This window comes from Columba livia, chromosome 2, assembly GCF_036013475.1.
Source record: "Columba livia isolate bColLiv1 breed racing homer chromosome 2, bColLiv1.pat.W.v2, whole genome shotgun sequence".
NCBI lineage: Eukaryota > Metazoa > Chordata > Aves > Columbiformes > Columbidae > Columba > Columba livia.
This window is the reverse complement of record NC_088603.1, coordinates 83,695,245-83,720,100: the sequence shown is the minus strand read 5'-3', so window position 1 is coordinate 83,720,100 and position 24,856 is coordinate 83,695,245. Positions and strand designations below refer to the sequence as shown.

The 24,856-nt window shown below is 42.0% G+C and overlaps 1 protein-coding gene across 1 annotated transcript in view; it reads right to left on the bottom strand.

The window, feature by feature from the left end:
- Positions 1 to 24,856, bottom strand: part of MYO10 (myosin X) — a 162,180-nt gene that overhangs the window by 121,988 nt on the left and 15,336 nt on the right. The window contains exon 2 of the mRNA XM_065052621.1: positions 7,729 to 7,827. Coding sequence (XP_064908693.1) covers positions 7,729 to 7,827 — 99 coding nt within the window. The remainder of the gene's footprint in view (positions 1 to 7,728; positions 7,828 to 24,856) is intronic.

Sequence of the window (24,856 nt, the reverse complement as noted above, 5' to 3'; positions counted from 1 at the left end):
TGCGATCAGCGACACATCCAAGGGAATTTAGGAACAAGGGAACAACTGAAGTGACAAGCTTGCTTATCATGATGCTACAGATTCCTCGTCATCGTCGTTGTTTTTTGGCACAATGCAGTCTGAATTCCTTCCCGTGTTTTGTGAACAGCTGAACTGTGTTCCCTTACGGAAGAAATTAATATGGCAGCCTGTGTACATCTGCTTCAATCTTAAAACAAAAGCAGTTTTGCTACCCTTAGTACAAGCATAGTAAGGGAACCAAAAAAGCACAGATGGTTTGGACTTTCTTTGCAGAAAGCCAGAAAGAAGACTGACATCTCAACTGTTTACGTAACCACAACCCATTACACAGCCACAGAAAGCCAAAGGGGGGACACAGTTAAGTTCTTCTTTGTCACCATCTCAGATACCGGCCACTTCAGTCAGGTCTTATAAAAAGCATAAAGGAACTCTGCTTGCAGATAAATGCTTTTGTTCATACAGATTTAATTTATATTACTAGTAAAACACTTAACAATGGCCACACTAATGCCGAACAAATTAATTTCGGTAAAACTAAAGCAAACACTAGCATTTATGTTTAGGCAACACAGAACAAAACCCTTGAAAACCAACATTAAAGGAGTTATTTATGGTCATGTCTCAGCCCTCCTGCCCCCATCATTTCTGCATTAGAAATCTCTGGGCTGCTCACTTGCAAACTCGTTTGACTTCCGATAAAAAGCGTTTATGAATTGGCAGCCAGAAAGTTCATTTTGCAGGAATAATACAGTCAACTTGGTAACTTGGTCTGGTAGTCAGGGGTGTTTCGGTTCGTGTGGGGTTTTTTGTTTTATTTTGGGTTTTTATTGGGGGGTGTTGTTTACAATTCAACCTTTTTTCATAAATATCTCACTCCAGGATTAAAACTTTCCCCTTCCTGGAATAAATCAAACTGATAGCCATTTTGGCAGAAAGGCAAGCAACAGGAAAAAAGTAAGGACAGCACATCAGCACATGTCCACCATATCCAAGAAGTGTTTCATAACCTGCTCTGTATTTTTTATGTAATACACAGTAAGTTCAGGAAAAAACAAAACAAAACAACAACCAAAAAAAAGAGACACAAAACACACACACAAAAAGAACAACACAGGCTTTCCCCTATTATCCTTTAACAAATATTCAGATAATAGCAGTTCTGTAAAAATATTGCTCTTGATATAAGCAGGTCAAAAGAGAAGCTGAACTAGGTCCCAAATCACACAAAATGTTTTCTGCTACAGATCAATGCTTTAGCATTATGAAGTATCTTTTTAATATTTCTATGCTATAGCAATCAATATTTTGAAGAATTTAAGAGAACCAAACTAATGATTTTTCCAATTAGCAAGTGCCTAAAAAAGTAAAAAAGATGGCACATCAAAAACAAGACAAAAACAAAACAAACAAACAGAAAACCCACATCAAAAAAAACCCTCGCTCGATTTATGAGCGCTTCCACTTGAACCCACAATCAAACTTTGTACTTATACAACGTTTGGCATTTTGAAGCAGCGTTTCCACTAAGGAAAACGTTTGCTGTGAGGCCCTATGGTTGCATTAAATCCTTACTAGATGCGGGGAGGTGTTTGTGCTTCACAGGAGGGAGGGATGGCACAGCTCGGAGGGCTTGCAGGGCACACACGGCCTATGCAGCCTTGTTTGGTTCACAAACATCTCTTTCTAAAGAGCACAGGATGGAAAAAAGTACGGGTGAGCAGGACAGAAGCTTCCTACCTTCCAACCCCTTCCAGACGATCCTGTGCAGGCTGGGGTTACCCACTGCTGCCCCCAAAATTTGGGCAGAGCCTGGGACCGCGCTAGCGGGGAGGCCTGTCACCTCGCGGGTGCGCCCGGCTCACATCTGTCACCGGTTCTGTTTACAGGCGCGTCAACAGATGCTTGCAGCGAGAGTCGCTGAACTTCGACATCCCGCCTCAAAATATAAACACTTCCCCACAGAAGATAAATTCCGAGTACCAAAAGGCGCTCCCAGCTGACTTCCGGCCTTCCTCAGCCCAGCCCCATCCCCCAAACCCAAAATTGCCATACACACATACACATCCCTTAAAAACAATAGCAGTAAAATATATATATATATATATTAAACAAACAAATAAACGAAACCCCAAACAAACAAAAAACAAACCACACACAAACGGGACGCCACCATTCAACAGCCACGGCACTAAGCTTTTTAAGTATACTAGAAATACTCAGGAGACTTATTACATTTAAGCCCAGTATAACTAACTGCAGAATAAAATGAACTTCACGGTGTTTAGATACATGGAATATGATTTCCTGGTGTAAAGCCGCTGAATTTGGTGTTCACCCTGAGCCCCAAAGGCAGAGGATCTGCTGCCCAAAACATGCACCGGCCACCCAGCAGCCAGAGTCAGTAGTCACAACTCTTCATAGGCACCATTATATTAAAAAGCATTGAAGTCTTTATTTATAAAGTTTGCAGAAAGAGATGGATTCATTTAACACTAAGAGTGGCCAACACCAAAGCCCGCTGCATATATTTGTATATTTTCTTAAGCGGCTGTATATACAAGGGAGTGCACAAAGGGCTTCTTTTAAATGCTCCCTTGTGAGGCTGTATTTCAAGGGTAATAGATACTGAATCTGGGGTAATGTCCGAAAAAAACACTGTTTGGAAATATTGTTGAGTCTTCACATGGAGGAGTGAGAAACGAGCACGACGCTTTTCAACTATAACTAAGAAAATCCTTGTCCAGAAGGATTTACTTCTCTGATGCCTGATCCTATGAAACGATGCAGCCAAACACAGCATTTACTGATAAAGAGTCCTACTGACTTCAATAACTTAAGCCAAGTAACTTCAGTGGTGTTATTCATGCTCTGTGAATATGAACGGAAGACTCTTGTTCAAAAGGGCTCCTCAGAGTAGCAAAGACTAGCACAAGAGAGTCCCAAGTGAGGGTGAGAAAGGACACAAGGCAAAGAAAAGAGTCCTTATGTAAAGTGCTTAACCATTTGCCTGCAGGTACGGGATTTTTTTTTTTTTTAATCAAAAGTCAGAAAAATATGCACTCTCCTGGTGTAACCATATGGTAGCTCTAACAGAATCCTATCTCTAATTCAAAGATCAAACAAAAAGAACCCCCCCAAACCAAGCAAAGAAAGAAAAAACAAACCCCAAACCTCAAACAAAGCCCAGGTCTAACTTTTCTGAATGAGGTCACGATAAGAAACTCCCCTAGCCTTCAAACCAGAAGGGGGGAAAAAAAAAAAAATAGGTGAAAAACCTCCATGGAAAACACACTTGAGCTGTGTTTAACAAGGAACATCTGTAGCCTTCCTTCCCATTCTTGAGACGCAGAAATGCCCTAGAAGAACCACATTAAGCTAAACACACAGGAAAAAATACTTCTGTTGCTGACCAAACCATTTACAGGTGCCTCTGATTTGAAGCCACGGATACTGAGCAGTGCTCTGTTTGCTGACATAACACCATGCCGTGAAGGACTTCTTTGTAAAGAAAGTTCACAGAAAGCTGGTTTAACTGATGAAGTCTTTACTGGTGAAATGGGACATCTGTTTTTAAAGAGCCTACATTTTTGGGATATTACCACTCAGCTGCTTCTATTTATAACATGTTTTATTTAAAAGTTCCTCTCAGTCAACTAAGCAGGTATGCAATTAAGTATCCTGAAATTTCAGTGTTAGAGTCTGGACAGTTTGCAGCAATGAGTTCAACTCTCACCTCTCCCTGAATGAGTTTCTTCAGAGCAGATTTCCCCTACACACACACAAACATATTACATCTTACGTTTACAGAAAATTTCCATTGCAAGGGAAAGGGCATTATTAAACATATGTGCTATAAGGTGCTGTCCTGAAAGCCCCTGACACTCACAGGCTTATGCACAGTGCTACTTACACAAACCACCATGACGGGGCGGGGGAGCACTGGGGGGAGCGAATACTGACTGCTGACTGTACAATTTTAAATAGAATTGGATGTACAAATGGAAGAAAAAGTAGAGAGTTCTTGTTTGGAGACAAGAAAGATGATACTAAAATCAAAAATACCACGCAACTCAAGACAGCTCTTCTGAAAGATTTCAGTCCTCCCCAAGCTTCTTCTACGTGCTGTCTACACTTTCACTGGGGACAGTTTCAAGTGTGTCCATACAAGTCAAGAGCACAATGCAGTCCTCTTTCATGCAAGGGAAAAGTTAGCATTTATCTGAAATAAAGTTCACATTATTCAGAAAAGGAGAGAAACTGGAATGAGGTTTTTTTCCCTCAACAGAACCACTGATACTCTACCAAACATAGACAAGTCAGTCATTTCAAACAAAGCGTACAGTGACAGAAAGGCTTTTAGCATTTTATTTAAACACTCGAGTGCTTTATAAGCTTACACAACTTCATTAAAAATTTATAGAATATGACGATGAGGAAACGTCTGCTTTACTGTAAATAAAATACTTAAGGAAGAAATCATTTTAACCCTAAAAATAGAGGTAGCAAAAATACACTCAAACATGAAAAAAAGATGCAGCAACTGTAATGCCATTTTACATATATATATGTCTGTACATACAAGGAAAGATTAGAACTTATTTTTTTCAGTCCCAGTATTCATAGACTGAACTGACATACTTGGTATGTATATTAACATGTATGTATGTTAACATGATGTTTCCAAAACATTAGTCACAGAGTCCTTCACCACTTCTGTGCAGGGTAATGGAAGAAAAAACAAACCAATCAACCCACGCAACCACCAGCAAATGAGCACAGCATCTTGTCTTCTGGAAAGCATCTGGGAGGTGCTTATAAAAACATTTACAATATGAACTGTCTGCTCACTGCAGCTTCTGGAGTCACTGCAGACCCTTCACTTTGCAGACCAGGCTGCAGAAGGCCCTTGAGAGGCCCTCCAGAGCCAGCTGCAGCTCAGCACCATGGAAGTGTGCTGAGAGGGATGTTACAGCTTTCATCTCCCACTCCTTTATCATGGGCCGGGGTGATGAAACATGGCCCTCATGTACTCTTCCCCTCCTTGTATTTAATGAGGCTTTCATCTCACCCTATACAGTGACACATTTTTCTTTTCTTCCCCCCCGCCCCCCCCCCGTGAAGAATTAAGACTGTTTTGTACCTATTTGTTTAGAAAAACCCAAACGTACAATGTGAAATTCCCTTTTTTTAGTGTGTCATATCACATGTTTAGATCTTCCACTCAGCTTTTTACAACCATCTCACACAGAGGATGACACCAGCAGAAAGCAGTATCACGATGATCTTTAATGATAATTAACAAATGGGCTGCTTAACTGCAGCATTCACGCAATACAATAATATTTGTAGAGCAATTACATCACCATGTGATTATCGAGAAGGGATTCAACACCTGATACGCAACTTGTTGAAACGCTGAAAGGTTATGGCATATTCTTGTAAGAGTATTTGCATTGGGTAGGATTCCCTACAACCAATACCCCTTCAGCATACAACCACATGCCACCATGGGTTTTTGGGGCAAATTTATTTCCACCACTCAGAACAGAAAGAAGAAATTAAGAAGTAATGTACTGGGCTATAATTTTTCCTTTACTCTGCAAACTGACAGTGGCAAAGACTTGAAGTCCAAACTCATAAAAGTAAAACCTGAGCATGATTCCAGCAAACACACCTTCCTAGTCCCACTGCCCCATCAACCACATCTTGAGAAATCCTGCAAAATGCTCAATGGAAAGGCAAGAAATACAAAGTTTAATAGAAGCTACTGAATTAGAGAAGATGAGTAACAATGGTATGCTTTGATAAGGTCCCGACACTTTCATCAGTTTGTCATTAGACTTGAACACTACAGCAGCTGTCAAAAGGGTCTAGGAATACATACAACGGGCCACGCTCCAAAAAATCATCACTGCATGTTTCTGTAACCTCACCCCTTGCTTCCCCTGCCTCATTCCTCAGAGTGATCGCCAAGCTGTCAGAAGTCACCACTGGGCATTATCTCAGTTTCATTTCACCTGCTTGCAACCTTCTGCAGCCCGAAGGTAACAAACAGCAAGGGCAGGACATTCTAAAAATGCATCAGGAAAAGGAATAGGAGGAAAAATACTAACTGCAAACGCAGTGAATGGCTAGTATGCCTCCAGCTGGGCATACTTCCTCATCCACCAAATCTATTTATCCATCAAATCTGTATCTCTTCAATTTAGAGAGAAGGATGTTTTGAGGGACCATGTCAAAGGCCTTACTGAAGTCTAGAAAGAAGACATCTGTAGCCTTTCGTTTGTCCACTGATATATTCATTACATCACAGAAGGCCACTAGGTTGGTCAGACAAGACCTTCCCTTTGTGAAGCCATGCCTCAAATCACCTCCCTGTCTTCCATGTGCCTTAGCATAATTTATAGGAGGATACAGGCATTGGTCCAACAACCAACTGGAGATGTTAAGATGGCAGTGGATGGGAGGGGCAACACAACAGCTATCAGGGAGCTGAGCTCCCTGACTACCTCTTCAGATGCTGAGGACAAGAGTGGCCTTCACTCATCTCTCTGACTCCCCAGGGACACAGAGCATAACTAGGTTTTTCCACTAGAGACAGGACCAGACACAAGCACTTGGATGTGACCTTCTCTCTGTCACCTTGCTTCCTTTGCCACACGCCCAAGGACTTTGGAGAGAAGGAAGACACAGTTTTGTCTGCCCCAAACCCTGGTTAGTTCATTCCCATTTTCTTACCTCACTGCCAGGACAGTAGCAATTTAACCTCAAGTAGATGCCATCCTGCCCATCAAAAACCACTCTGCAACTCTGTCTGGTTCCTTTCCTGCCCCGAGAAAGGCATGCAAGGAAAGTAAGGGTTCCCTGTCTCTCAAAGACATGCTTTACCATCATGCTTACCAAGAAAGACCTTAAGTGAAGGCAGAAAGAACAAGCAGCATGTTTTCCAGTCTACCATGCTTTTCTTAGCCTTGTTCACTACCTGAAGCTACCTTCATTTGGTGCAAATAACTAAAAAAAGGAAGCAAAACTGAGGGAACAAACATCCTCAAAAAATCAAACGGAATGTCCTTTGGAGGCTGATGACTGAGCATAATTTTTTATACGTGACTGAACATAAAGATGAAATTTCTTCAGGGAAGCTGCTGGAACCTAGGTCTGGATAAACCATGGCCTAATGGAGAGCAGAATAAATAGATAAATAAAAAGTAAGTGTGTGAGAAAGCAGAGCACTTCCAAGCTGTCAGCAACTGTCATGGCTAGTTCTACCTTCTTCTATGGGTTAAAAAGGAAAATGAATTTTAAAAAAAAAGAGAAGGGACAACAAGCTCCACAGCAGCCCCCTTCACCAGCTGATGGAGTTGCACTCTGTGTGTTGCTCTGTTTTTCCTCTGGGAGGTGTGAATCAGTGCCCCTCCACTGCTGTGATGCCCCAGTGCCACATGCAGAACCACTGAACTTTATGGAATAAGGCTCCCACACCTCTCAGCATCACTTCAGCTTTGTCAGGCACAATCATAGCAACCGACCAGACAGGCAATGGAAAGAGCTATTAAAACCAAAGCTGCGTATTCAGGTCATGCAAAATTCATGTTTTATTCACAAACCTTAGGTTTTTATTTTCCCCTACGCGTTCTCCATAAGGAGAACAGCTTCTTTTCTACAGAGTGACAAAAAGGAGGAAACAAAGCAGAGCGATGCACATACCTGACCATAGTCTGTCCTGAATACAACGACTCCTTCCGCACAGGAATGAACAGTACTGGGATAATGCTGATTATTTTCTCGCAGCCAGACCCGAGATCCCTACAATAAACAAAACAGAGTTACAGACAGCACAACTGAAAAAATAATTTCATTCAGTATTTTTATTTGGAAGTACTTATCAAATAAAAGGAGAGCAAACAAGAGCAAAATTCAAATAAGCAAGTGGAAGCAATAAAATAAAATAATCTCTCAGCCAGTATTTGTTGGTTTCTGCCGGAACAGTAAACACAAGAGAACCACACTGAAGTGCCTTTTTTTTTTTTTTAATAGAAGTTCCTAAATGCTGGCAAGAGCAGCTGGAGCCCATTCTCTGAGTCATGTGCCTCACGTAAAATTATGAAGTGGTGTTTGAATTCAGACACAGTTCAGAAGATCCTCCTCAAAGCCGGCTGTCTCACTACCTGTTTATTTTCAATCTCTGTTAGGCACTCACAGCACTTCCCCTCCTATCATCTTTCACCTTTTTTCTAAACCACTTTGCCCTTTATGTGCTCCTCCTCTCTTGGCTGCACAACACAGAGGATTTAAAGAAAAAAAAAACCAAAACACTAGCAAGCAAGGTGACAAAGAAATGACATTTGCTTTTAAAGCTGAGGAGGCAATGGAGACACTTATCTGCAAGCCACCTAAGTCACTGCAGTAAAACATGGCAGGTGCAGACTATTTTAGTTTTCACCTGGCTATCTGCAACCCTCAAAGGTAGATCTGGTGTCCAGAAAACAGAAATATCCAGCACTGAAAGCAAGGGAGGAGGATGTGGGAGGAGGAACCACAGCTGATGCAGCAGCTGCAGCCAAAGCCATCCCATTAATGATACCCGCTCAAGTTGCTCCAGCATAGGAGATGGCTTCAGCTGGCATGAAGACATTAAGCAGCAGCACCCCATGGCCTGACCTGCAACCCAAGCTCTACTTCTGTTCTCTACAGACAGCAGACTCCATACCACAAATACAGTATCTGAGGGATTTTTAGAGTACATTATTATTTTTTCTTCACCAGAAAAGTCAAATTACCTCCTGAAGAAAAGGTAGCGGCATGACAAAAAGGGGTTGGGATATACCAGATAATCAGAAAGGGTGTGACTTCGGGTGTGCAATCACCAAAAAAACAAAAACAAAAACCCCAACAACAACAACAACAAAAAACCAAATAATTAATTTTGCATGCTAGCATCCACAGAGTGTCCTTTCCTGAATTTCAGCACACAGAAACCAGGCATACAGTTGGTAGGGTGCAGGTTCCTGATGAACAATCATGGCAAATACAGATTTTTAGTTCTGTTACATACTTAACTCAAGTGGCCTGTAACTCTATCACAGAGTTCTGCCACATTACGAGTTGCATATGCTTAAGATAAAGTTGAATAAACACTATTCTTGTTTCTGTGTTGGGAGAACAGCAGCACCAAGAAACAGAATAATACTCATGAAGAATGTGAATACCCTTGCTTCTTGGATTCTCTGAGTGGCAAGAGCCCAGCTGCATATAGAAGACCACGTAAGAGCAGCTCTGGCTATATAAATTCTTCCCTCCACCTTTTGGCAAACTGCTTTCCATTTTAAATGCTGCAAATGCCTGTGGAGCTGTTTGCCCTTTTACCTCTGAAACCTCAAGCCAGATGGTTTCCAGGTTTCAAGCACGCCTGAGCCAGTTCCAGTGCAAGATACGTCAACTCAAAAGCGCAGGGCGAGGGCAGAGGGCAGCAGAAAGGAAAGCACTAACATACCGAGGTGGGCAGGGGGGAGCAGGGGACCAGGAAACAGCGGGGAGACGACTGCCCAGAAGCGGTAAAAGCAACGGAGAGGACTTGAACATTTAATTCAGAACCTAGTGATAGCAGTGGGAAGATGTCCACGCACTGGTCTGCATCGGACTCTGTCCACCAGAAATACCAGGGCACTGCTATGCTTGCAGTCTTCTTGAGCTGCACGAACACCCCCACACCGACCGGTCCCAGGGCCCCTCTCACCCTGTGCTTTGCAGGGTGAGGAAGGCTCAGGTGAGGGCACTGCTCTTGGACCACCTCTGGTACATCCCCACCAGAGCCAGCAAACAGAAATATCCTATGTCCCTTAAGCATCAGTTGGAAGTGACCTCTGGAGGGAACCTAGTCCAACCGTTCTGCTCAAGCAGGGTTACCTAGAGCTGGCTGCCCAGGACTGTGTCCAGATGGCTGTTGAGTTATCTCCAAGGATGAGAGATGCTACAACCTCTCTGGGCCGCCTGTGTCAATGCTCAGTCACCTCCACAGTAGAAAACCATTTTCCTCATGTTCAGAGGGAACCTCCTGCATTTCGGTTTGTGCCCACTGTTTCCAGTTCCTCTTTGCACCTTCCCGTTGACTAGATCCCCCTTGAGCCTTCTCCAGACTGAACAAACCCAGCACTCTCAGCTTTTCCTCATAGGAGAGATGCTCCAGTCCCTTCATCATCTTCGTGGTCTTACATTGGACCCTATGCAGTATGCCCATGTCCCTCCAGCACTGGGGAGCTCAGAAGTTGACACAACACTCCAGGCATGGTCTCACTAGCACAGAGTAGAGCAGAAGCATCACCCTCCTCAACCTGCTGGCTGCACTTTGCCTAATGCATCCAAGAGAAATACCTATGGAAACTTCAGCAGATGCAATACTCCTGAGTTAACATCGTACACCAGAAGAAAGAACTGTCAGCCTATGAAACAACCCAATTCAATCTGTCAATCACTGTTTCATGTTCGAATATTTTCTTGTTATTAGTAGAATCATTCTGGCATATAACAGAAGGACTACAAGGTTGTTCAGCTCATAAAAAATTTTTACGTCACTGGGCTTTTATGCCTTATAAGCCCTCAGAAGCAAGGCATAGCAGAGCTTCCCCCTCACAGTAAATAACCATAGTTTTGTTCACAAATTGTAACATATTTAATAATGGTGACTACTGACACTGTGAAGCTCTGGAAACCTGATGGCTCAGCAGGTGGAGGCAAGTACTACAGTCACCCCAAGCAGCAAAGGAAATTTGGCCCCAGACTCCCCACCACCCAGAGAAATGCTTTCACCAGCCTGTACTGGACAGTCTCCACCTCCTCCTCCTCCTCAATTAATTGGATCCATCTAACTTCACACATAAACAGCAAAAAAATTATTTGTCAAAATGCAGTTCAAGTTCTTCAAGTGCTTCAGGACAACTAAGCCCCTGTTGTTCCACTGATTTCTTGTTCGCCAAAATCTCCAAGCTCAAGTAACATGACGTTCAATGCTTTCAAGGGCAATGAAAAGCTTTAAACATTAAGCCGCAACAAAATTTGCCAAAACCTCAGCATTCAGAATAGCCTCTCACAAGGAGGAGAATGTTTTCCATCTTGAAATTAAATAATTTATCCTATTTTTTTTTTTTCTGGCTATGAAGGTGAAAGAAAGGGGCCTGCACAGAAGCGTTCCCTTAGTTGGGGTAGTCCTAAAATAAGCTTTTTAAAGCAACTATGAAAGGGTTTGATTTAAACAAATGTACATTGTTAGGGGTCAATAACTGCTATTCAGGCGAGGCTGGAACAATGCAGTTCACAAAGCCTGAGGCATCTGAAATGCAAATACAACGTGTTCCCTGGCAAGGTAGCTCAACAATACAGTATCTGTCCATGGGCTGGGTGCACTGCAAGGCCTTCCCTTGTGGGGGAAGGAAAAACCCAAAAAAGTCTTCACAAAAGGCAATCCCTCTGCGATGCACTGAAGACACACAAGCGACAACTTCGAGAACAAAATCCTCACTAGTAGTTGTATGGACAAGACCTGCGTCGCACAGGAGCCATGAGAGGAAGGACTCCACTCAACGCACATGGCAGCACATTATACTGATCTGGACCCGGTTTGGGAGAAGAAGCCTGGTAACTTGGCTACGCCAGAGCTCCCTGACAAGCCATCTAACGTGCTGCAACTCTGTGATAATGGGTAAAGCTAAGCCATGGAGCGCTTATGGTTTTTATGCCTGTGAAGCGAGGTTGTAAAAATGCTTGGAATAGCATCTGCAGAAGCAGGGCCATATGCCATCATTTCCATAGCAAATAAATTTCTCCTGACTGCAAAAGGGAAAGGAAATAGGTTTGCAAATGTCACAGCTGCAAGACCACCTGGAGAAGTTCCTAGTCCTACACTGCACAGATTTTACGGCTGAAAATGAAAACACTACCACTTATTTTCCTCTGTATTCTGTTCTTGGAGATGGTAAAAGTCCATTCTTTTTTACTTTCTTTTGGACACATACACTGGAAATCACAAAATTAACTAAGAACTTTACCTCAACTAAGTAAAATGGTAGAGGATTCGTTGTAAAACTAATTAACAAGATAAACTGGTTATGCATACAGGTTGCATGCTGAATAAAATAACTGCACATTAATTACATTTTTTATATAGTATGTATAGTATGTATTATATAGTATGTATCTCTCTATATAAAAAAGGAGATACTGTGTTCTCCTCCAAGTGAAAATGCTACTCATTCACGTTATAATGTAAAACCCAGTTGATTCATCAATGCAATTGAGTCACAGCAGTTAAAACTGCTTTAAATTAAGGGCACTGAAAGTAGATTATGCTACATCTGCATTCAAAAAGCATTTCACTACTAGGGCTTGGCAAAGCAAAAGGAACAATAGTCAATATGTATTTAGAGAACCTTTTGTTCATGCACTACAGTAGCTTGGCTCCAAATATAAAGTCTGAAAGACAGGAAGTGAAGTTATTAACTAGGTCAAGCTGGGCATAGCTTTCTAATGGAAAAGATAACCAAAACGACATTTGTCTTTATTCCTCCTCTTTACTAATTCACACACCACAAGAAGGGCCGCAGCAAAAAAGAAGCTATCCAAACAAAATACAACTCTGCTGATTTCATATTAATGAACAGTTTTGCTTCTGAAAACTCATGCTTCATTGTTAGCTTAGGAACACCGAAAACACTTCAGTTTAGGTACCCAGAACCCTTAACATGCCAAGTGCACGCCTGGCCAGGCTACTTAGGGGCAAAATCATGACGTTCACTGGAAGCTGGATATCCCTCACCAACATCAACCCAAAAATTAAGCGTTCAGCCTCTTACACAGAAAATGACTTGCTCTTCCACGTCTAAGTCCACGTATGCAAACAAGTAGTATTGTCCATTTATTTGTCTGATGATTTACTCTCTAATTCAGAGTGCTGATCTAGATCCCCTCCTTCGCACTGCCCGGCTCCCCCGGTGCAGATTTCCTGCACTCATCCACAAAAAGATTCCACAACAGTGGTGCTTGAAACACAAAAACTACTACAAAAGTCTGCGAACGCTTCTACCACACAAGCTATGAAAGGGAAATAAATTAATATTCCTGAAACCACAGCAAGACAGTGATGCTAGGGGGCTCCGTTTGTCTCCAGCCATTCTGCAGCCCCTCTGCCAACAGTCGGAAAACTAGCGGTTTTCATCCAGAGAAGGTGGGTTGGTGAGGAACGGATAGAGGTACAGAGAAGGACTAGTTGAACCCTAAGTCTCTGTAGGTGGTAAGAGAAAGCACAGCTTTGGAAGGTATTTGAGCATGTAATCTACATTTCAGTACCCTAAACTCAACTCTATGAGCTGCCTACATGCTTACATCTAGGTGCACACTTAATCCATCTGAATGGGGTAAAACTCGTTTTCAAAACACTTACAGCACTAATCACAATTTCCTCAGAGAGCACAGGAGTAAACCACTAACACCTTCTCTCAACAAATTTAGTTCTGCCTCCTGAACAATCCCACTTTACTTTAGTGTTTTAAAGGATAACAAAGCCACAAAAATGTTTCCATGGGATATAAGGTCAGTTTAGGGCGGTTAGTTTCCTGCAGAACAAAATCTCCTTGAAAATGAGATGTTTCTGTTGTCTGTCCATCCCCCACAGCAGATCAAAGCTCCAGCTCCCCTGCTCCTGAGGTCTGTGCAACAGCTGCTGATTAACCTTGAACAGGCTTCATCTCCTTCTGTTTCGGTAACTGGAGATAGTGCAGTGCTGACGACGGCATAACGCTTTAGAAACAAGAAACTGGATTAAAACAGATATCACTACTATTAGTGACTTGAGAGGGAAACAGAATAAATTAGTACCTTCTCCAGCCCTTTGAAAGCACCAGTACTTCCCACAAGACTGCCACTTCATATAACATGACTTTTTTTTTTAATAAAAAAAAAAAATCCAAAACATTTTATCATTCAGTTATTCCCAACACAAACAGCACACAGAGATTACCCTCTATATATATATGCAGGTGGATGAGCATGCTTCTCCCCGGCTCAGTCTGAAGACACACATTGCTAACAGACCTTGCTGCAATGCCAGAAAGTAACTGCACTTCTCTGCCAGAGCTCTGAAGAGGCGGTCGCCAGCTCCCGAGGATGACAAGGTTCCCATATCACCGCGAAACAACAGCTTTATCATACCCTGAAAAGCAAATCTAACAATGAGATGCTATCAGGTCTTTTCAGGAGAGTGACTGTTATTGCTCCAGTCTGAATTATGGCTTTCATGAGAAAGATTCAGGTGTTATCTTTACGTTTTGAGAAGTTTTGCCGAATAGCTTTTTTGCTGTTGAGACTGTCCAACCTATACAAAGGCACCATGTCTAGAAAAACACAACAATACAGGAATTTGGAAAGCCTATAATCAGTTGCAGTCAAGTTCAACAGGCTGCTAGGGGACAACAGCTCTTTCTCATGCCTGCAAGTTTAGGTAAAGTAACCGTTTCTTAGCAGTCAAGTCAATGGCATTTCTCGTTTGTTCCAAAATTAAAAATCAGCACTTAGAATCATGGAATCATTTCAGTTAGAAGAGATCTTCAGGATCAGAGAGTCCAACCATAACCTAATGTAACTCTAGCACTAAAGCGTGAAGTACTACTTGGCAGCTGACCGTGATTAAAAATGCAAAAACAAGAAATCAAGTAAGCTTAAAAAGTGTATGGCAACTTTCCTCTTTTTACTGGATCTGCCATTTCAGGTCCCACTGTACATCATCATCACCAGTGGGTACCACAGACCCACCTGGCTGGCAACACCACCTCCACTGCTCTCTTCCCCTACACCTTACCTTGTGAGGGGGGCAGGAGAGGATCTTAATCTGTTAAAACTCAGCAAGGAAGATAAGTAATTCAACAAGACAACACGTGGGAGGGGAGAAGAAAGAGGAGGCAGTTCCTGATGACAGCAGGGGATGTAAGAAACAGAGGGGAAGAGAGCTTGGGGCCACTGTACACCTTTCCATCACTGTCTATACTGAGGCAGCAGCCTATTACACTCATGCTCATCTAAAAATTAGTATGTATTCTCTCCCCTTATTTGAATTCCTAAAGAGGTATATACAATGTCCTCACAAAAACCTTAAAACTTCAGATAAGAACCAAATAAGCCCTAACTCTGCCTTCACAGATTTCAATAGGAGTTGCAGTTCTGTCTTTGATGACAGCGCAGTTTTGCCAAGTACTCATATTTTTCCAAAACCACATTTCTGTATTAATCACAGTCATGACTACAAATGTAAAAAAGTCCCAAACAAATCAACCAACCAGAATAAAAAAGAAACACCAAAATCTATTTCCTTAAAATCAAATTACTTTAATTGATCTGTATATATGCGCACATCCAAATTCTACATCCATGGGAGCTGAGATTTTTTAACCTTTTTAAGAATGACAGAACCGAGAATGGACAGTGAACATAAAAGCAGCAGGGGAAGAGAGACTGTCTTCTAAAAACCATTCACCAAAGCCTACAGCAACATAGCAAGAGTAGTTATCCCAGCACGACTGCCCAAACAAGCCAATTTAAATGACCACTTGTTTGTGCTTTTTTCATATCATCTAGTAAGTTGTCACAGTGCTGTGCAGCTCTGTCACTGACTTGGGGACAAGAGAACAGCACACCACAATGCTTGTAGCTCATCCACAACACTCAGCTGTGCTTGTCAGTCCCCAATCCAAAACCTACCAGCTTGGCAATTCTTTGTTCATGCTACATGACAAGCTTATAAACTCACATCAAGGTGGAGAACGATTTCTAAATCCACATGTGTGAAGTCATGCTAGCACCCTCTTCTCATTCAAGAAACTGTTCAGTTCTTAATATTGTTGTACAATGTACATTGACTGGACATTGACTCTTTAGAAGAAAATCTAATACAGAACAACTATACAGTACTATTTTTTTCCACAGATACTAGCTGTGCTACACAAGCACAGATATGCCTTATCTAGAGGGACACTACACTGGCTCAGCCTGATTTGAATTTGCAAAGCAGATGATATTTCTGATCAATATACATTTTCTACCATTGACCACTCTTAGTCAGCCATCCAATTTTATTCTGGTGGTATTTATCAAAGCCTTCTTGTGTCAAGAAGCCTCATTGATAAAATGCCAGTGCTGGACCTGAAAGCACACAGGAGGAATTGAATTTAGCAAGGTAAGGACCATTCCTGGTTCCTAGGAAGCTCAGTGTTCGGCATTCTTATGTGAAAAAGATAATCCATATTGAGCAGCAGATAAGCCAAGGTAACCAACAAAATGCAGTCCCAAGAATAATGACACAGCTTTTACTTTGCAAGTTACTGGCATCAAAGCTTCCATGTCAGCTCTCACTTCCATTTTGTCAATTTTCATTATAATTTCACAAGTCTGACAATATTAGAGGGCTAGAAGGCTTTTTTTTGTTTTGTTTTGTTAACGTCTCCCTGCAACTTAAAAATACCAGTTTACACAAGTCATTTTCCAGGGTTAAAGTAGGGATGGGCAAGAAGGGAAAATATTTCCAGCCTTACTTGTTGCAGAAAACAACTATAACATCAGAGCCTTAAGACAAAAACAAACCAACCCACCCAGCCCACATTCTTTAGAAGTGTTTGTTTGGGGGTTTTCTATTTGTTTGTTTTGGTTTTCCCCTCTTCTTCCAAGCTCCCTACTTTCTTAAAATTAAAACTCAGGATTTTGGAGAGACACAGTTCATGCTTTGGTGCCATAAGAATTAGCAAAATGGTATTCCAAGGCTAAGAAAGTGTGAAAAGGAGAGAGAGAATAATGGACCACTCAGCCTACAGACATTTCCTTTAATTATTTCACTAATAGAAATGTTGGTTATTGAAAATCAGAGAATTTTATATATCAGGTCACAACTTCTTTTCCTAAGTGTTATGGATCCCCTTATATCAAACTTGCAACAGACGATTCAGCAGGCTTCACTTCTCTTTGCATCTTTGCTTTCACAATACAATCATTCCATGACTATTTCACCACAGGAACACAAGTATTTAAAGCATGCAATTGCACTGAATTATCTCTTTACATTGCTAGTTCATGCCTCGATATTTTTTCTAGATTTTTTTTTAACTCATCAGTCTCACTTGGGAAGTTACATGGGGTTTGCCCTACAAACACCAGAACCCCTTCCCAACTTTGCCCAACTACTATGACCTACAGATGTCAACAGGACTCTGCATATGGGTAAACATCTGTAGAATAAGGACTTTCTGGCCTGCACCAAGTGGCTGCAGCATCTGGATAGCCACAGCATTGAGGCTGGTTTGGGAAGCTCGGGGAGGCATTATCAGAATCGCAGCATCACACAGAATGAGTCCAACACAGGTTACAAAACAACCTGAGTTAGTGCAGAACCAGTACTTCACACCCAGGACCCAACCATCCTTAAAAGTTAATTAAATAAAAATTAATCAACCCTTTAAGTCCTTAAAAATCCAGGATGTGAGGGCAACCCTCTGTCCAAGCCCTCCTGTGGTGCCTGGCTTTTACAAACAGATTTGGAAGATGGAACCATCTTTCACCAGAGCAACACAGAGACATCCTGACAAGTGGCAAACAGCACGGCACCCATCTGTGCTCTCCCTCCTCACCTTCCGCACTTCAGGAGAGCACAGAAAAAGCAGATCCTGCCACTGGAGTCCTCATATGCAAGGCTGGCGTTAGCACCTCCTCACACTAATTTGTAGGCTGCAAACCACGATCGTCCCCAAGCAAATCCAAATTGCCTGTCTGGAGATCACCTGATGGCAACGCAATGAATTAAACAAAAAGTAGTGGCACGCTTTATCACTAAAGGTCAGAGCACCGGCTTGTTCCCATGTACCCAAGGAAGACACGCTGGCGGCAGAGGGCTCATGCACAGGGCAGCACCAGGGATGCAGAGACACACTGGTGTGCCCAGAGAGTATTGCCTGGGTTCAGCCTGGCTCTTCGGACACCCCACACACAGCCAACCTCATTGCAGGTACCCTCCTTCAGCATGGAGGGCACACGCTCCCAACCACATGAAATCTCTGCCTTCTCTGGGGATAACTCAGAAGGACAGTAGCATTTATTATAGCATGCGATATCCAACACTTTTTGCCTTTGGACTTGTGTACGGCAACAAAACGCATGTCTTAAAAAACAAAAGTGAGTGGGCAACAGTATGTTAATTAAATCCTAGAAGCATGTTAAAGAACTCACATGCCACTAAGTAACATGTATTACAGCTGTACTACACAGAAAGGGGCAAGCACGTTTGCTAGAGAGTTATGGGAGTTTCAACCAACACAACAGAACTAAACAACTAAAGAAGCAGCCAGTATGTAGACTTTTTTATTATTATTTTCAGAAAAACAAAAAAAAAAAAAAAAAAGAAGAAAAAAAGTCTTAGAGTGACCCAGAGTTCGACTCCCTAGCAGACCTGTAAAGATGCCCACAGGTCTACACTGATAGAAAAAAAAAAGAATTATTCCTATTCCTTTTTCCATTTATTTTAGGATTCATTCAGTTTCACAGCAGTTGAAAAAATGATATTAACAGGACCCTCAGAAATCACTGCACCTGTCTACAATCCTAAAGAGGTGTCCTTTCTTCTGCTTTCCTGAGCCTTAGTTTTCTCTTGTCCTTCCTACCCCCATCCATAGTCCATGATGCCTGGGAATCACTCCCTAAGAACCTGGTGGACACTTTTTGGTGTGGAGCAGGCAGGACTGGATGTCAGCAGCAGTTCTTCCCAGCTCCTCATTCTCCAGTGATTAACTTCTCCTTGTTCCCAGGTCAGAAACTCAGGAAAGACTCCCAACAAAATTTAATACTCAGCTGTGAATTGAAATCTAAACACATAAGATTTGATCACTGTTGTATTTCACCGTAAAAGGACACCCTGTTCCCTTGAAATGTAATGAGAATGTATGAAACTGTGGTGGATAAATTAATAACTTTAAATAATTTATTATTCAATTCAAAATTAATTCAATTTTCAAATAACTCATAAATAGGATCTAATCTGCCAGCCAGGAAACAAACACCGAAGTGTCACTACTATGAAATAGCCACTCATGAGTTACTTTCCAAACTGTGATCAAATGTTTTTAAACAGAAATCAATTGTAACAGGTATGCAAAAACACCTAATTCACTTTCTCAACACAGAGGATGAGGAAAATCACATGGTAGTAGTGGAAGATAAACCTAATCCCAGCAGAGCCTCTTAGCTGCTGGATGGTACGAGCAGAAGACTGTCAATCAGGGCTAATCTCTGCCTTCCCAGAGGCTACATGACACCAAAGGAGGCTGCACCAGCCACATTTTACACTGCTTGAATACATACAGACTGTGCAACTAGTAGAAAAGCGAGTTGGGAACTGATACTGATGGAAAATTTAGCAACGAAGCTTATATTTTAGGTAAAGTTGGAAAGCCATAATGTTCAGATAAAAGGCAGTGTTTCCTGCACATGCTTTGAACTGTTTTGCACTTTAAACTTCTCTTGGGCATGAGGTGATGCTTTGCAAGGCTTCCCACTGCAGAGCCCCCCATCGCTGCTGATGAATACCAATGGTATGCAGCAGTCGCAAGGTAAAAAGGCAGCCCGAAACACTGCAGGCATTATATTCAGCCCCTCAAGGTCACAACCCCCTGAAAAGAAATCTCCTGCTTCTGCTTAGTCCACTTCTTCCCTCTGACCAGATACATTTCCTTCCAGTAATGCTAATCTTATTAGCATATGTGTTCTGATTTGTCTGCAGGCGTGCAACTATAAAACAAACCATCTACAGGGCAAGTCACCTGAGTCATTATAGCGAGTCATTTTTCTCTTTTATTGGGGTTTTTTCATAGACACTACATATAATACAAATTTAATCTCTTTAAATTCATTCAGCAGTAAGCTGCCAGAAGGGAACACCTTTAGTAGAAAACCCAGAAACAGAGCAGGTATGTAGATCAGCAACCCTTCTCCTGTCATCGATACTTTCACACCATATTCTGGACCTAACCCTGACATTTTATACTGCTTCCTATCTCGCCTCTACAGAGAAATCCCCCAGGCAGGTCACAAAAAGCAGCTCACATGTCCCTACGATGTACAACAACGCACCTTCCCTCATGGCTTGTAGCATCTTTCCAAAGAAGCTTAAAATCTGCACTCCACCCCTCCCAACAAAAAGCTGTGGCACATGTCCTCACTTGCAGGCACACCCAGAGACCTGACACATTCCCATTCTTCATGTTGGTTTTCATGACAGGGATGAACATGTCCTGCATCACTCTGGTGCTGATTTATTATTTCGTTTTCTTTTGTTTTCTTCAGTGCATGTTTATATGAGCTGGTAATTGTTAACAGGAAAAATGACTACCTCAACATAGGAGCAGAAAAAGCAGAAACACAAAGCAGTTCCTCCTGTTTTTTTGTTTTGATTTTTTTTTTTTTTTTTAATGCATACATGTCTTACTGTACTTCAGGTTGATAGAAGATTTAATCCGAAACTAAACCACAGAGCAATTAGAAGAGCTTCACCAAACAGACGTGATTTAAAGCATTAATAACTGACAAAACAGGCATGTACCCCAGAGATAAATGACGCGTACAAGTAAATGAATCTAGGCTGAGACTCTCTTCTAGTTTACTACATCCCGTGTGCAAAAGCATAATAAAACCAGGGCTGAACAGCTGTATTCATCTCAGCAAGCAAAGGACCTTCTCAGCCAAGCAATTTTGACTATGCACTGTAATTTCCCAGAAGCATACCATTTATATATAAAGGTGGGAAGTCCTTGCACTCAGGCTCTTCTCATTAGCCAGGTGGATTAAACTCAAGCAAGAAGCAGAGCATCACTGCAGCAGAGGGGCAGATTTTTTTTTTCCCCCCACTTCTTCAGGATCAGGTCTGAAATTAGATTGCACTTTGCTACCAACATAACCCACTCTGGCAGAGATGCAAAATTCAACTTTTCTGGTCTAAATCCAGGGGGGAGATCGCACTTCCTTCACGCAAAGACCTGCCAGCTGTGACTAGCAGCCACATCTGCCCCAGCTTGGAAGCTCTCACCAAGTGCCAGCTGCGGAGAGCCACGCTACCCCAGATTAGAAAAAATGACACAAGACCAGAGACAGACACCGCCAGAACAGAGCTGCTTTGAGAGAGAGATACTCAAAAGTGAAATCTAGTAGACTTTAAGGCTGGTAAAAGGAATTAAATGACAGTGGAGACCCAGAGGGTGTGAAATGTATTTGTGTGTGAAGCACAGGTATCTTTGTGGAGATCTTGAGATGTACCAACAGGCAGGAGGTTGTGCTGCTGGCAAGAGCATATGCAGGTGCAGGCACCTCTTTCCACCCTGGCCATCTCCTCTTCAAGAAGTCTGCATCTTTCAAAACACACTATCCAATACCACAGGCTATACATAGATTAACAGATACCTCTGTCAGGAAACAGGCAACATACATAGAGCAAGCACCAAGTTCAAGTTTGACAAAAGCATGCTTTTCTCCCATAAAGAAACTGCTCCAGTAGACTTACACACCTCTGCTCTGCACGACCCAGATCCCCTCACTCCCAAAGGCATGCTGGAAGCTACATGTCAACACACTAGACAGCAAGATTTCACCAGCAGCCCTTGTTGACCCTAAAGCCCAGGGAAGCATGATTCTTCTCTCAGCTACCTCTGAAAGTCTGTCTACTCAGGAGCACAAACCTTTAAACGGCAATTTGTTTTACTTGGCAATTAATTAAGTCAACGGACTCTTTTGTAAACGTCAGCCCAGACAATTCCATAAACATCTACTTCCCACAGCGAGGTGCAGCTCCCCAGTCTGTGAACCTGGGAGGACTTCACAGGCTCGCCATCACAAGGACATCGCATTAACAAGAGACTACACAGCAAGTTCAAGTCAAATTAGCAGGGTGCCGAAATTAAAATGCAAGTGTAGCACTCAAAATGCAGTATTACTGATCCGTCCTTGCCCAGAGAGGTGCTTCTACTTAAATAAAAAGAACCCTAAAGAAAAAGAAAATAAATAAACAAATGGACTTCATAGTATTAAAATGCCTGCAAAAGCCCAGAGTGGGAATTCTCCATGACTACTTGACATGGTGCTATTAAAACATATTTAATCTTACTTAGTCATAATCAGATTTTTATGGCACTAGAGAAAGCAAGCCTAAGACAAATATAAAGGTCTTTCTTTGCCTAAACACAGCCAGTATCTTTTACTACTTTTCATATTAGTAATAAAGTCACTCCTCATATTACTACACTGTGAGTCAACAGAACAGCTACTTGTTGGGTTTGGGTGGTGTGTTTTTTTTTTTTATTTTAAATAACTCTTAGGTAAAATGAAATGACCTGAGCACTGTTGAAAAAAGAACTTTTCCACAAATGCTGGAGCGTGGAGCTGAGCAAAGAGAAGCTTTATATGGGCAAATTACTGTAGAACAGAAGAGGATTCAGGAAAGCCTCCTTAGCCTGAAAGAGCACGCGCTTCATTTCAGCTGATGTGAACATGACGCATGCCCAAAACTTAATCAGTGCTTCTTCAGCCTGGACCTCCTATAGGAAAATGCTCAAATTTGGTCACCTGCAGGGGGACCTGTCCCTACTGAATTACTCTCAGAAGTGTAACTTAAAAAAAGAAATGCAAGTTTTTTAAGTGTGTTACTAATTATTCACAGTGCTTTAGCCCAAATGGTATTTTTACTCTTCAGAAGTCAAAAAAACAGCCTGTTATCATTAATCTTGGAGCAGCAGAACATCTGAGAAGCATCTTTCTCATGATTACCAGAAAACCCAAGCCCACACAACAGTTCTGCTGAAGCTAGTGCCCTTGCAGCACTCTTTAATGCTGGGACAGTAGGAATCATAAAAAGTCACTTAAGCTTTGCTGCAAATAAGTGTTGCGGTAGCCATGTGTTCCTCCACTGCCAGGTTCATATTAGCTTCCTCCAAGCTTTGACTTGCCTGGGCAAAAAGACCTGGCCTTAAATGCAACCAGTTTTCTTTTCAGAGAAGTCATAAATAACCTCAAAAAGGAACAACAATTTTCTGCTTACTGCACATACCACCTTTAACCCCATATGCAGAATATAAAATACTTCATTCTGCAGGGACGAACAGGGAGGAACTACTTCTGTATGTGCAGCGGAAAATACTACAAACTACAAGGACTATGTGCTTGCTTCTTCACCAAGGAAGTCAACCAGAACTTGGCCCCTTGCCTAGCACGAGCGGTAGATCTGGTTTTACTTGCATCAGTGCAAAGATGTGGGGAGGGAGAAGGCCTTACGCACCATAGCTCATTATCCAGGAAAAGAGAGAAAATGTTGGAAATGGAAAATCCTGTAGTATTTTGCAACTGGAGAATCAAGGAAAAATCAGACTGAACTACTTCTTGAGGGTTAGAAGTCCTTGGCAGATGCAGAGATGCAATATATATCATCCAAATCCCATGACAGCGCCCACATGACATCACCTTCCCTCTTGCCCATGGGCCAGTCTTCCAACAACTTCCCTGTTGTTTCAAGTATCAACTTGTCTTTGTTTTGAACAAGTGACTGTATTTTCATCATAATTCTAGCTGCTGACGCATACGACGAGCACAGCTAAACTCTGGCAACGTCTTATCACCACACTGAGATCTTTTGAAGAGAGCACCTCTACAACATTGTTTTATTCACGTTTTCAGTCCCCTTTCACCTTCAGATAGCCAAAAATATGGCTGTTTATGTGCAAATGTGAGTGTCAGAACTTCTGTGTATATTTTCAGATACACACACGCTTTTACGACACTTTCTTCTCCTAGGAGTTCAAGCCCCACCTTAAATTCACATAAGCAAGATCCTGTTTGTACAGGACAACTATAAAATCTAGGCCTATACCTGGAAGTATGCAGAGACACACAGAATCATACAATACCAGGTTGGAAGGGATCACAAGGATCACATGCTTCATTTTAATCCCTCAAAATCACATTAAGACCCACTCAAACATACGCAACTTCCAGAGGTAATATACAACTTCAGACAACTTTCAAAGAGTTGTGTTTTGGTTTGTTTTTTTCTTAACCCCATATGCTGTACAAGTCTCTGTCTCAGGCAAAATCGTATACATCAGGCTTTTTATCTAAAAATAGTTTATGGACACATTTACAAAAATAAAATGTGTGATTACATTCAATGGTCCTTCTGTTTCAAGAAGGATTTTCCAGCAGAAATTTTATCCAGCAAGTTGATTCTCGAATATTTAAGAGCAAGCTGGGGCTGACAGTGAATCACCCAGCGCACACCCACATCCACACGGCTCCTGAGGTACCTGTGTGAATAACACGGATGCTGCTGTGCCACAGGTGTTGAACATTACTTGCCCTGGAAAACTCAAATAATACTTTACTTTAGACAATAATGTCATACACAGCTTCTTCCTGCTCGTTTCAAGGAAAGCACAATGTGCAATTGTTCAAGTCTATTTTCTACACACTGCCTCCAACTTAAGCCTTTTTTACTTTTTCCTAACAGGAGTTCTCACTATACCATCTGGTGCCTGAAGGACACAGGCTGGCATGGAATTACCCCTATCCAGTCCTAATGAAATTCAATTTCTTTGTCAGAGTTAGGAACTACCAGACACCTTCTTCTTTACTCCTGACTTCATACACTGCTCTGCTTCCCTTCTGCTACATTAAAGGAAGCATCACTGAAATTCAGACTTCTGTGGGCTAATATGCTAGCAACATTTGCACCCTTCCAAAGCCAGTTGTCTCTTAACAACAGCTTCCTAAAAAGCCAAAA